At 35.7% G+C, this 14,881-nt stretch overlaps 1 protein-coding gene across 1 annotated transcript in view; it reads right to left on the bottom strand.

Moving 5' to 3' along the window:
- CHL1 (cell adhesion molecule L1 like) overlaps positions 1-14,881 on the bottom strand; it is a gene marked incomplete at its 3' end in the record, with an annotated part of 133,439 nt that overhangs the window by 55,996 nt on the left and 62,562 nt on the right. Inside the window, exons 5-8 of the mRNA XM_082664751.1 lie at positions 4,959-5,081; positions 3,726-3,896; positions 2,725-2,772; positions 799-919 (exon numbers count right to left, since the gene is read on the bottom strand). Of these exons, the coding sequence (XP_082520877.1) occupies positions 799-919; positions 2,725-2,772; positions 3,726-3,896; positions 4,959-5,081 (463 nt within the window). The remainder of the gene's footprint in view (positions 1-798; positions 920-2,724; positions 2,773-3,725; positions 3,897-4,958; positions 5,082-14,881) is intronic.

Raw genomic sequence — 14,881 nt, 5'->3', positions numbered from 1 at the left:
CAGATGCCCAGCTATGCAAAGCCCTTAGTTTACGAACTGATTATGTAAACTTGGGTGCTAGGAAGGTGGAATGTATTTTCTCATGGTATTCCCAATGGCAGGAATGGGTATGTGGTGGTAAGCATAGAAGGATGATGATAGGAAAAAGTTGACCTTGTATGACCAAGTATTAACTAAGATGGTCCCTGTTTACGTTGACTTACGGTAGTTACTCAATAAAGTCACAATTTCAAGAGGTGACCAAGCGAAGACTCCTTAGCCTTTACTTGGAGGATTTGGAAAAGTGTTATTTCTTCAGTCGTGAAAAAAGTGTGGTTCATGAGTTCTGATGTAAAACTCTCTTAAATTGCATGATCTGGACCTGCTTGTGTGCAAAGGACAGGTGGGTGAAATAACAGATAAACAGGGCTCCGTGGAACCTGAAAAGACATTAACAAGCAGGGGCAGGACAATACAGCAGAGAGACACAAACCTTGCACTAATAGTGATGGGCAGACTCCTATCAACCTCATGCTCTAAGGATGGCATCCCACTGCTGACTGAGCCAAGGAGAATGCTGTCACTGACACCTCCATTCACACTTTCACCAACTGACAGAGATCTAATTATAAATCAATCTCAGTCACAGCCTGAAATCTGCAGAATGAAGTGCAGATTACTTTCTCCAGGGATGTAGTAACAGGATTTTTTTTTTTAAAGAAATCATTTTTAAAGATGCATGCAGGCACACCCTTCACTGCTACCTTATTCTTTACAGAACAGAACGGAAAAAATCAGGAACGGGGTCAAGTTACTCACAGGCCTTCAGCAAAACACTCGAGCAGCAGGGTGTCCCCTTTGAGGATGGTAACGGACGACTCACTGCCACTCTCCGGAGAAGGCAACAGTAGTCTGGGTTTCCTCTGCTTGATTGAATTCGCTACAAAGCAGAACAGAAAAGGCTCAGATTTTTTTTTTTTTCCAAACTAAGAAAAGTAAACTCCTTTGGCACTCAATCTTTCTTAAAAAATATTTAACCATATGGACCTATGTGTGTGTACGTATATTTACACACACATTTTAATTTATTTTCACACATTTACTTCACATGTTTTTCACACATTTTAATATACTCCCATTTAAATAGATTCCACTCATACCACGAAGCATGGGTTGCCCTTCAGATGCATTAAGTAAGTGTTGCATCAAGTTTTATGAAGGTTATGATTTAACCCACATCTTCAAATTCAGAAGTTCAAACACCGTTCAAGATAATTAGTTTCTTGATGAAAGCCCTTAAGTTAATTGACAGTCAATGGTTTTATATTCTACATTTTAATCATACATGTTCATGTTTGATGGCCATGTGTATTTTTCTTGAATTTAAATGTGCCTAAATATTTGACAAGCTTCCTGGGCCCTGCACCCAGAAATTCCGACTCAGGAAGCCTGTGGTGCACACCAGGCATCTATGAATTTATCAACCTCTTTAGGTGACTCTACTTGCAGTCTCAGGCCCTCAAAGACAAACACTGTTGTAGGAAAGACTCAGAAGCATTCTCAGTAACTGGGTAAGGAAATGTTCCATGTCTTATTTTCCTAAGAATACTTTCAAATACAATGGAAAATGAGGAAACTTCCATTTTCAATGCAAACTTTGATTTCATTTCCAAGTGTTCACACAAATTATGTTTCACGTCCAATATCAATGTAATTTGACGCGATATGCAAAGAGTAAACAGGTGACGTGCTGTTGCCAGAGGAGAAGAATGAAAATGACTGGCAGCTCTGTGTAGCCTGCTATAGCTTCCTTCCAAGTGTTTGTTTCTTGAAAAATAATTTTGCACATGTAGTATGTGCAATGATTTTTACTGACTGCTGGAAAGATATGACAATATATGTTTGTTTTATTGACCTCAAAGGAAATGATGTTGGCCATATATACCTAGTCAGTCCATTTTCAAACTGAGGGTGTACCAAGAGGAGCCCTTATCCAGCCCTGCCGATGTTACCGGTATATTAGATATCCAAGCATGGAGGGTTCGATGCTGGTGCCAATTTTAAAAGGAATATTTGTCACATTCAAACAAATGATTCTTTTCTTTACAAAAAAACAGCCTACTATATAATTCAGGTTTACTCAGCCATCTTCCATAGAACACGACTGTGGTAAGTGCTCTATGGGAAACACAAAAAAATAAAAACCTTTTCATAGACAAATGAGTTTGGAAAATGCTGCAACCTATATTCTTTCTCAGTGAGTCACAATGGACAGTTGTATATTAAGTACTCCAAGAGGTCTTGCACGGAAAATAACCATCTAACTTTCTTACACTCAACGCTTTCCCTATGTCTGTTACACTCGACCAGTCCTTTTTCCTTTTCTTCATGTAACAGCTCTGAACCAAACTGCTGATCAACCAGGAGAGACATTTTAGGAGACCTATAATAATTACTCCATTAAAAATGTGTTATATATGTGTATTTACTTATGTTAATTATATCATCTATAAGTATATAGGTGTATTTATATAGTTATGCATTTATAAATATCACTCCTTTTTACATATATTTAATGGGGATGGGAGGAAATAGAACCCTCTACGCTAAGGAGTTTTCCTTACTAAGAATATCAGTATTTTAATAAACTCACAACGGTATTAAAGGAAAAATTCAAATTCTAAGATGACAATGAGCTACCGTAGGTGAAAATAAATGTCAACATTCTGCACGTCATCAACTTACCCTTGGAACCAATTTCTGTGGATGAACTCGAGTCATTAGCATGCTTTACTGAAATAAAAAAATGGAAGAAAAAAACTCACAAACATAATGGTAGATGCAGATATCAAAACAGAATGAAAAGCCATAGTTTTCTCTTAGAAAAATTACAAAATGAGATATAACCATGCTTCACTAGAAAAGCACCTTTGGTGATATAGTTGAAAAACATTTATAACGAGCTTAATCTTGAACTACTACAGATGAAATCCAGGTGGAAAAGATACAAATTATAGCTCCATTAAAGAGAACTGAGGTTGCCAAAAGGATGCTATAGTGAAGCCCTGGCATAGTGAATCTACACACAATGATGAAAAAATTATGAACCAAATTAGACAATGGAATGGTCATGCCAACTTTTGACTCCACCAGAGCCAATTACTCAGTCAGTGAACTGCTGGAGATTATCTCTGCCCTTTGAATCTATGGTTCTTTCTCCCACTAATAAGGACTGTTTTCAAATGTAGGAACCCAGACTGGCATCTGCAGAATTAACTAGGAAAGAGGAGCAATTCAAATAAGTTTGCCAATTTGGGAAGGACAAAAAAGCTTGATGTGATAAAAATCGTAATACTGCTTCTTTTTATTTTTGACTCTGTTCTTTTCTTCCACATTGTCAGCCTGCCGGTTTATCCAAAATCACAGAGATCCAGAGCCTGAGACTTGCTTAGAAAGTCCCTGGAATTTCCTCGTGTATTTCGCCCAGGGGAAATGACTAGACCTTCCAGACGTCAAGTGAAATACATTTGTACTGTGAATTGAGATTTGATTTTCTGGATGCAGGAGACAGAGCTACCGTCAATGTACAGCTGCAGATGTCTCTTTCATTTGGATGACATCTCTAGAGTTGAACTAAACACTGGTGGAAAATATCAACCCAGCTCTAACTGGCTTCAACCAGAATAAAATTATAGACACATTTGTATCCCCCATTCATGCTGGCACGAGAAATTATTTGGACTTACAACTGTTAACTGTTAGTTTCATAGGCATTTTCTGCACGATAGTCCTTAATCTTGGGAATGCAGCAAAGCAACAGTAATCATTCCGACTGTCTTTTTCTTCCACATTTGCAAAGTACAGATCTCCCTTTTGGCTCATGTATACTCTTTCATCTTGTTCGATGTGTTCTAATTCTGGAAAAGAAATATCTTGTCATTAAAAGGGGCAACTGTCCTTTATCATGTCTCATCTCCTTTTTTCATTATCCTTTCCTTTATATTAATTTTATTTTATTTTTCATGTCGGCTCTTCCTATTCCTCTCAAGTCTGGTCTTACTATAAAAGCAATTAGTGAGTAAGAAGTAAAATACAAAAAATAACAAAACCCTTGGGAGTACACTTACCAGTCTGGGCATTCTACCTCCCCTGACCATCCAGGACTCTACCTGTGCTTTATGGGTCTGCACTGGCTTATCTGAAAACTGGTCCAATTCAGATAATGGCCTAATTATTACTCTTATTTTATTAGGATCATATATCTTTAAAACAAATTTCCACAAAAGTGTGTCTGAGATATTAATCTCTCTTCCATGGATGCAGCCTGGAAAGTTGTAAGATGAACGGAATCTGCAACTTGGGCTGCAGCCAAGAGTAGCTTCTTTTGCTTTCTTTCAAATGCTGTACGATTATTATTTTTCTCTGTGGGACACAATGGGAAAACATTTACAGAGCGCTGCTAAGGCACATGCCAGAAGTAGGCTTTACAAGAAACTGGAATTCCAACTCAAGAATTGGTAAAAGTTTTTGACAAATTAAACACAAAAGTTAATACTAATTTCTATGTGTGTCACTGTACGAAGTGGGTACAACATTATTAAAAGAGAAATTTAAAGCTAGCAACACAGATACAAGCCATCCTCAGTTTTGACATGGATAATATCCCAAAGGTAAGTAAATTGTTTGGAATACCAAAAGTATTTCCTTCATAGACATACTTTATCACATCAATAAAATAAATCCTCTACTCTTTCCAGATATGACAAAATCAAGAAACATATTTAGTGGTTTTCTAGTGCTTTCATGTGTATTTAGAACTTAGAGAAGACAACAGATAGAAATAGTTTTTAAAATCTACTTGATTTCACATTGACAACCATATATTAATTTTTTATCTTTATGTTAGTTATCAGTATGTTAGTTTACATGATGCATGAAATTAAAATGTCCCCTTATGGATACAACAGAACATTACTTACCAATATTCATCCAATAAATGTGTAAAGGTGGGAGGCCTTTGGGAGGGTTGCACGGGAGGACAATTGGATCACCCTCCTCCACTTCAAGAGGGTCAATTTTTTCTTTTGGGAATTTTGGAACATCTGGTATAAAAAATCATTTAAAGACATTATTTAAAATTTATGTTACAAGTAATGTTTTAACGTTACAAGTAATATCTTAAAGCGTTCTTTTTAAAAATTAGAGCATTTTTAATAAATTCAACACCCCAAATCTTGGTTCTCGTATCTCTCCTGCAGAGGAAAATACTGTTAAAAATATGTGGTGCATCCTTATACAACCTTAAAAATATTTCTGCATCTGTAACTGTAGACAACAAGCGTTTTTGCTCTGACATCAATAAGGCAACAGTATGCTTGTGCCTATTTCTCTGTGCAGAGATGTAAGCTGTGAGTCACAGGAGTCGCTCGTTTTAAGTTTTGATAGATAAGGAATCTTTTTTCTCCAAACCCTGTGATTTATTTTTAGGGAGATACTTATTTTCTGTCTTTTGCTTTATTGTAAAGCCCTTGAATGTGATTGGCAAATATTCCATTCAGAGCATAATCAAACTAAATAAACAATTCAAAGCCCACGTGGGGAAAACAGTATGAATGCAATGAAAAGCCAAACATGATCACTATATGTGGCAGACAGAGTCATTCACATTGAAATCACTCTCAGTAAATGAAATATTAAGTGAAATGGACTTGATGTAGGAAAGGAGAGTTTGCAGTATTTCAGCATATTGTTTCTTTCCCATGCTGGAATCAATTTCCTAAAAATCAATGCATTGGGACTATAAGTCACAACTGGGTAGAAGTTGAAATCTGACACCAGTGCTTGATGTTCTTATGAAGTGATTTATAAAATAGTTTTAGGAATATTCAAGATATATTCTTCCTCAACATTATTTGTACCTTTCCACTTTGTTATGGGAATTTGTGTTATAGAATTACTCAGACTCTGATGGACGAGAAGGACCTTAAGAAGGTACTTATAACCTTCCTGACCTGATGGAATTTATTAGCAGGTTTTCCGTCTCTGTATTTCATTCTTAAATTATGGTTCACAAAAGATTATCATTATTCTTGGGAGTCTAAAGATATACTCATTCATTGTAAAATTTCTTCTTGAGAAGCTTCGTGCAGTTCCTGTATATTTGTTCCCTTGAGCCTCACCCCCTAACCTAACTCTTTAGTGATTGAGGGAATTTGCTGACATTTCTTATCGATGCACTAGCTGGTTACAGTGAATTGCTTTTTGTCTAAATTCAAGGACCTTTCAAGGCTTAACACTGCAGGGGGCAGTGTGGTTATTACACTGCCTTTGCCAGTTCAAAAGGCAGGCATCAGTCATGTGACAGTCCTCAGTGGATTCCCTCATGGTCAACTCATTGTAACAGATTTCTCCTGGTGAGTCTGGAAATACATTTGAGATGGTAACTCTATTGGAATCATCCTTTTGCTCTAGGTAGCATGAAATTTCCATCAAAAAATGGGAAAGAATGCTGAGTACGTTCCCTACCTTTACCTTGTAGATAAAGTATCAATACCACCTATTTGGTAAAGACTTAGCTTTGACGGACAAATGTTATGCAAGTCATTTTGCAGAAAGTATACCTTATGCAAGTAATAGAGTAACTTACAAAACTAGTATGTACCCTAAGCTCCAAATTCAAATCACCTTTTACTGAAACTTGCTATAACTGAAGCCCGGTGTTTGCTGGTATTGAAGTTAGCTGTGTTGCATGGCAGTTACTGAATCTGTTTATACACAGATACGAGCAGCAAAAGAGGAAGGGAAACATAGATTAGGAACTGGAAGGAGCACGTAATCCTGTTCTATAACCAGCAAACTTTACAGTGCCAAATATGAATATACAGTTTCCTGGGTGGTGTCTATTGTAAAGTAGCTAATGAAGTTGCACAAAGCCCTAACTGGAAAGCCTCCTCTTCAGTAAAAATTTAATAATTCAAACAGAGAGTATCGCCAGTGAAGCACTATCATCTTGCATTAATTAAATCTACATTATAAAATTCTAATTACAAAAATGTAACTACGTTATTCAACTGGCTTCCAAGGCATCAATAATAAAATAAAATAAAATTTAGAAGTCTACAAAACCTTTATCACACACACACACCATAAATCTTTGGAACAGCTTTAACCAAAGATGAAATTAATACCTGGAAACAAGGAAGAATAGTTATATATTTAATAATTTAAGGTCTAAGAATAAACATTGTAAAGGACATAAATTTGTCAGGTTTTCTTATGTCTTACTCTTTGACTCTGAAACTATTTAGCGAGCCTGATGCAAAGCTAAAAAGTGAACATGTTAACATCCACAGATAAATGCGAAATTTAATTACTCCAACTTAACAGCAGGCATGAAGTTAATTCAAATAAAGAAATGAGTCTATTTAAAAATAACTCCAACCAATGACTTTTGCTAATTGTGTTTCTCTGGTATAAACATTAGCATTGTTGAGTCTGGACAGATGCAATACTTTAAAAAATGAATTGTAAACAATTGTTTTTCTTTTGCGTGAGCCAACTACCCTGCTTTAGCTTACCAAAACATTTCAAATAAGTGCTCCATCATCACCAAAAACAAAATAATTTGTGTTTCAGTAAGACTGGACTTGACCATGGAATGGTCTCTTTGCAAAGGGATCAGAACCAACTTTGACATCAGCATCTAACTAAGTAGGGCTTTAAAAATGTTTGGAAATCCCATAATAATCAAGTCTAGATGAAGCTATAAACATTTTGTCCCTATCAGTCTACCTGCATCAGAAAATCAAGCAAATCATAGCACTCATCTCTTTACTGTTCTCCAGTAACTTTCCACATTTATTATTCAGTGTAGCAGACAGATTTCTAGTAACAACTCCAAGGGTACAATTTCCTGAAAACCCATCTAGCATGAAAAACCTTTCCTAGAGACAAAGTAGCTGCATGCTAGTCTTCTTATTGGAGCTATCAACGCATGGCAAACCTGCAAATACAAAATCTCTAGGGGCTCTACAACTTGAGGTGCTGACAATTGGTTTTGAAACTCATCATCTTAATTCTTTCAACTTAATATACTGAAAAAAATAACATCTCTGTACTTGAAATACAGAAGACTTCTGAAAAAAGTATTTTTTATCTATAGGATAGCCTACAGGATAAACTAGACTCTAGCCCAGACACTAAAACTAATGGCTATGTAGCTTCAGACCAATATCTTTACCCTTCTGTGCCCCCTTTTACTTTTCTCTGGCATCCTAGAATCCTTCCAACTCATCTCTCTGGGGTCCTCAAAAGTCTCACTAGGTTAGAAATTTCTTAAGAGCAATCTGTAGAGTCCCACCATTCCAACACACTTAACGGTAAAGAACTGTAATGAAATGGCATCAGAGTAATTTAATTAAATACAAATCTTTCTAACTAATCACTTCAATGAAAAGATGCTGGTGACTGAACCACCATCAAGTTATGTAAACTACAGATTATCTTTCTCTGGCACCCAAAGAATAAAATCAAATCTCCCTATATTCTCTACCTCTCTGTGAGTCTGATAATCACTGCCAAGGTATGTTCAACAAAGAAGCATAACGCTTTCTAACTCATCTAGAAGATGTGTCAACAGAATGATCAAAGCATAGGCAACACTGTGTAGCATCGCGTCATACACTGCTCTGGAGCCAGCTGCCTAGGGCTGAATCCTGGCTTCATCACTTACTATGTGACCTGAACCTGTTACTTAATGTGCTTCAGTTTCCTCACTCATAAAATGGAAACTGTCATGACACCTAATACATTGATTTGCATCAAAGTTTAAATAAACAATTTCATATAAATCAATTAACATAGTGCCAGGCACTTAAAAACCACTCGGTATATGTTGGCTCTTATTCAAATGTTTTCACTTTGCATGGTACACCCAGCCACATTGTACAGAGATGAGATGGGCAAAGAGACAAAGAGCTTTCCTTTGCTGCTGTTTCTGGTTTTTCGCGTAGCCTGTATCATAACAACTTCTGCAATTTTATGCAACTATTTGGAATTAACTTTATTAAAGAAACTAGGGAGGGGGCCAGAGGGAAGAAACACTATATATTTCATGAAGAACCTATGACTTGTTTAATGAATTATTCTGTACTGCCCTTCCTATGCCAAAGAACTTTATCTATTTTGACTTCTTGCTGTTTACAGGACTGGTCTGGAGAGCTTTTGAGTGCGTTTCATTTCCCTTGAATGTGCTCGGCAAATTGCTTACAGGCTGGCACCGTTATCATGAATGCATGCTACTGAGCTCACATGCTGTATCACCCTTAACTCCAGTCTCTGTCTGCAAAGAGATTTAATTGATTCCCATTTCCTGTGGTGTACCCCATTAACCCACTTAGAAGTACAGAGAAATAACATTGCCTTTCAGTCTATGAATTCACAGTAAGGAAGGACAACCAATTCAGCCCATTTCATTCTAGTCATTCACATACTCTGACGGATGAGAGCAAAATCCTGGGCCTTAATTAAACCTTTAAAACTCTAAGTTGCACTCTCAACTGAACAAATTGATCTTCTTTGGTTGGTTTGCATATATTAGTAGAAGAAGTTAACATATGCTACTGGACCCCTGCTTTTGCTAGCCCTCCCAAATCAGAGCAGTAAATAGCCAAGGTATGTCTTAAGGAAATTGACCTGAGGAATCTGAGGAAGCTGTACAAATGTAGAAACCCAGCACATTAAAAATTCAAGTCGGTTTCCATTAAAACAGTATACAGATGATTTCATTCCTAAGCCTGCCATTTCTTACATTACTTTAATAGTGTGTAGATATTGCATTATTACTTTTATTCATTCTCTTATTCTTTAGTCTATGAACTAATAAGTCAATCACTGATAATATGCATTCATGCAGCATCAAGACAATGTAGAGGAGGAAGAATAAGACAGGATGCTATCTTTCTCACTTCTAAGCAACCTGATTAATCATGTAACACTCAAAACACTCCCCCAAACAGTAAATAATGCTTTTAAAATTCCATCGAATTTACACATGGATATTCCTAACACTACTAATTATTGCTAATGTTTCTTCTTGTAATAGTCAAAAGTTAGAAACAATCCAAATGGCTATCAACTGGTGAATGGATAAACAAAATGTGGTATACCTGTATCATGGAATATTATTCAGCCATAAAAATGGACACACTACTGATTTATCCTACAACATGAACACATCACAAAGAACAGGCTAAGTGGAAGAAGCTAGATGCAGAAGATCATATATTGTATGATTCCATTTACAAGACGTGTTCAGAAAAAACATTTATAGAGGCAAGAGTCAGACTGGTGATTGCCTGGGGCTGGGGAGAGAGAAAACCTACAAATGGGCACAAGGAATCTTTTGGGGATGATGGAAATGTTCTAATACAGGCTTTTAATGATAGTTATACCAGAATTTTTTTATGAAAAAAAGTCCCCGATTGTGTACCTAAACACATAAAATTTATGATGTTAAATAATACTTCAAAAATTATTTGAAGAATACAAGGTAAGGAAAATTAGTATAGGCTAAGACGGACTGAGAATGCTAAGTGGAGAAGGCTGATCTGTGCCCTGAAGGATGCATAGTACTGAACAGCCAAAACAATTATTTATAGCATCCTTTTAACTCCACCGACGTCTGTCATAATGAAGGCAAGAAAACAGCTCATGTTCTCCCCAGACCCACTCACCACACCCACAGGATTTAAGTTTCTTGGTACAGGCTTTGTTTTGTTCACTGCTATATCTCAAATTACTAGAAGAGTGTCTGCCACATGAAGGGAGCTTAATAAAGATCTGTTGAATAATTCACTAACTCTCCATGCCATATCTTGGAAATTCCATTTAGTTAAATGATTTTCCCCATGTTTGAAAACAGCACGTTGTGTTTGGTTGGTTGGTTTTCTTTTACTCTTTCTTTTTTCAGCAAACTCAACTGCAATTTTGTTAAAAGCAGAAAAGTAAACATTGTGTATAAAGGTCTGTTTGTAGGGAGTAATAACCAGATTTTTAGCTACTGTACTTGTGTTCAAACTTAGGTGGATCAAGCCTTTAAGGTTGGTCTAAAGAAAAGTTTAGAAATGAGAGATACAAACTCTAAAACTCAAATTACAAAGTTTAATATAAAAGAAGAATCAATTCTTTACAGCTTAAGAGAAGAATCAATTGATAAAGGTCGTAGGAAGCTTTAAATGGTCTCTGACCATTTGTCTCTGACAAATTCCTAAGAATTGGGGTGGCAGTCCTATTCAACATGTAAATGATTACAGAAAGCTGTTAGATGATGAAGTAATTTCAGGAGGGGCTGGAAATGATGCATAAGAAACCTAATTTATTTTGCTCTTTTCTATAGCAGCAGAAAAGATGGAGCAATTACCCACTACATAGCTCAGATTCAACTCTTCATCTCTTAACTACAATACTAGCAGATTCTGGCCAGAATTATCCTTACATTGTTCATGTTTTCACTTGGTCTGCTTAGATAATGAGAGAAAACATTTTTTTTAAATCCTCGTTGTAGAATCTTATACTAAAGTGTGCCATTTCCTTCTCTGCAATAGGTCTAGCAACTGCCTTTTTCCTTTGTGTTTCCATAGCAACCACTAGAATTCAGGTTAGGGATCACCCTCATGCCTTGTCTTCTACAACAGATTTTTAACATCTCCCTTTCTCTCCCTCTCTCCCATCTTATTTCAGTCAATTAGATATATATTGTATAGTTACAGTTCTATGTTATAGACTATAGTATAGTTATATAATATAGACTGTAAGTATAGCTGTATAGTTATATGATTTTATGATTCTCAACCAGTTTTCTGACCCAGAATTCATGAACATTTCCTACTATCATTTCAAACCCAAACTCCAGAGGCCAATTTTCAACACTGTATGCCACTGCTCTGTCCATTATTATTCTATAATATCACACTTAATAACTGAGAATATCTAATTAAGACAAATCAGTATGCTACATACTTATTAATTTTATATATATTAAAAGGTCATTTATAAAATAAATGTAAAGAACAAAAAAATACAACACTCTACCTACCACCCATCATAAGAAAAACATAAAATCACCATTATCTTTCTGTTTGGTGCAGATCCTACCCCTTCCCCATTCCATCAGAGGTAACTACCATCCTAAATTTTGTTTTCATCATTTTCTTGCTTTGCATTATAATTTTACCACATGAAATGACACTCCTGAACAATATGCTATTAATTTTTACATATACTGACCGACCTTAAATAAATAAAATCACCCTTTTTTTCTAAGATTTACTTTTATTGTTCAACATATTCTTAAGGTTCATCAATTTTCACTGCTGAGTAGTAATTCTTGTATGAATATACCACAATTATTTCATTCTATCACGAAAGAACTTCAGTTTTTTCCAGTATATTTAAAAAATACAAACAATGCTACCACAACTATTGCTGGTGCACGTGGGTAAGGGACATGTGCACGTGAACAAAGAAATGGAATTTCTGGGTCATAGGTGAGAACTTCTTTAATTAAGGAGGCAGTGACTAATATTCTCCACAGTCCAAGCAGTAAACTATTCTCATCAGTGGTGGATACGTGTTTTGGTAGCTGCACATTCCCACCTAAAATTGTTACTCTCGGACTTTGTTATATTTCCCAATTTTGTGGGATCAAATGCTTTTATTATTTGAGTTACAGTAAATCTATTTCTGATTACTAATGATATCAAAAGCATTTTCATATTTTTATTGGTCATACCAGTCTGAGGTGCAAGTTCATGTCTTTTACCACTTCATTTTTTGTTTTTTTCTTAGAGGATGGTAAAATTATTTATAAATACATTAGTATTATCTTTAGTTATATTCATTGGCCATGATTTTTTTTTTTCTGGGTTATGGCTTACCTTTTCCCTTTTGTCCTAGGGTCTTTTGATGAAAAGAGAATCTCAAAATCAAATGTAGTCAAATTATCCTTAGTGGAGATTTAATTTGTCTTAAGTAATCTTTCTCTACCCTGATGTCATAAATACTTTGTCCGAATCACTTTCTAAGTTAAAAATTTTTTTTTCCTTGCAAAGTTAAGCCTTTAATCCACTTGGGATGTATTTTTTATACGATGTGACCTAGGACTTGAAATAAGTGTGTCTCTATGTGGATAATCAGTTGTTCCATACCATTTAGGGGGAGGGAGGAAGGAAGGGAGGGAGGGAGGGAGGGAGGGAGGGAAGGAGGGAAGGAGGGAAGGAAGGAGGGAAGGAGGGAGGGAGGGAGGGAGGGAGGGAAGGAAGGAAGGAAGGAAGGAAGGAAGGAAGGAAGGAAGGAAGGAAGGAAGGAAGGAAGGAAGGAAGGGAGGAAGGAAGGAAGGAAAAGAAAAAGAAAAAGAAAAAGAAAAAGAAAAAGAAAAAGAAAAGAAAAGAAAAGAAAGAAAGGGAAGGGGAGGGAAGGGAAGGGAAGGGAAGGGAAGGAGGAAAAAAAGGAAGAAAGGAAGCCCATGCCAGCTCTTTCACACTACTTTCACATATATGAGGGCTGGTTTATGGGTCCTCCACTGGCCCATTTGTCTAACGCTGTGCAAAACCATAGGCTTCAGTACATTTTACATTGAGTTTTACATTGAGTCTTGTTATCTGATAAGACCAACACCTCCTAACATTCTCCAAGCTTCTACCAAACCTTGCAGTGTTCCTCAAATACATTTGGAAATCAAACTGGTCACGTTTCACAAACAGACAAACTAAAAACAAACTAGAGAGTTTTGACTTTGATTATTCTATACATCAAGTCATGAAGAATTAAACTTTTAGCTTTACTGAGTCTTCAGATCAGTGAAAAAGGTATTTTTTTCCACATCTATATCTTTTAAAAATGTTTTCCAATAAATATGTGTACTTTTAATACCTCCTTCTTGGATTTATTTTCTGCTTCTATACTATTGTTCCCCTTCGCTCTCTTTTGAAGTTTAACCTGTTATCTAAAGATAACTTATTAGGTAACAATTTTAAGATGAAAATGAAGGAGCTAAGATTATTAATTTCCATCCCTTCTTTTCTAAAGTATTTTGAAGATGAAAAAAATCTCTCTCCTCATAATACTTTAGCTGCCTCAAGTCTGTTTTGTTAAGCATAATTTCTACTATCATCACTTCAAAATACATTCTATTTTCCTTTGCCATTTCTTATTTGGCCTTTGAGTTAGACATGTTTTAATTTTGAAAGATATAAGACTTTTTCTAATTTTCTTTTTAATACTGATTTCTCCATTGTATTTTGGTCATATTTACTTCCTAGCTAATATACCATCAAATATTGAAAAACATTCTACAGCTTTAGGTATAATGTTCGATACATGTTCATTAGCTAGAGCTCGTAAATGGGTTCTTTAAATCTTCTATGGGTTTTCTAATGTTTCCTCTGCTTGAGCTACCAAATAATGAAACAGATATGTTAGCATCTCTCATTACTATGGTAGATATTTCTCTCTCCCCTTGTAGTTCTTTTTCCTGCTTCAAACATTTTCGTATTATATATGCCTAGTACATTAATCTCCAGGAAGCCTTTATAAAATAAAGTTTATAAAATAAAGTCTATTTTGACTGATATTAATATAGCCATACCTACTTTTCTTTTGAATAGTATTTACCTAGTCAAGATATTTATTCAAGATATCTATTTATGTTTTCAAAAGATGGGACATGTTTTCCATCCTTTCAGTTTCAACAGTTCTATTTTCTTGTGATTTAGATGTGTTAAATGGTAAATAGCTTATAGCTTTTAAAACATTTTGGAGCATTTAGTCTATCTACTTTCACCTTTAATGAGTGATATACTGAGATTTCTATAGTTTTTTCTTTCTTTTTCTCTCCTTTCTTGCC

The sequence above is a fragment of the Grampus griseus genome (assembly GCF_964374135.1).
Source record: "Grampus griseus genome assembly, chromosome: 10".
Lineage (NCBI taxonomy): Eukaryota > Metazoa > Chordata > Mammalia > Artiodactyla > Delphinidae > Grampus > Grampus griseus.
The sequence above is the reverse complement of the archived record's forward strand: the minus strand, read 5'-3'. Positions and strand labels throughout refer to the sequence as shown.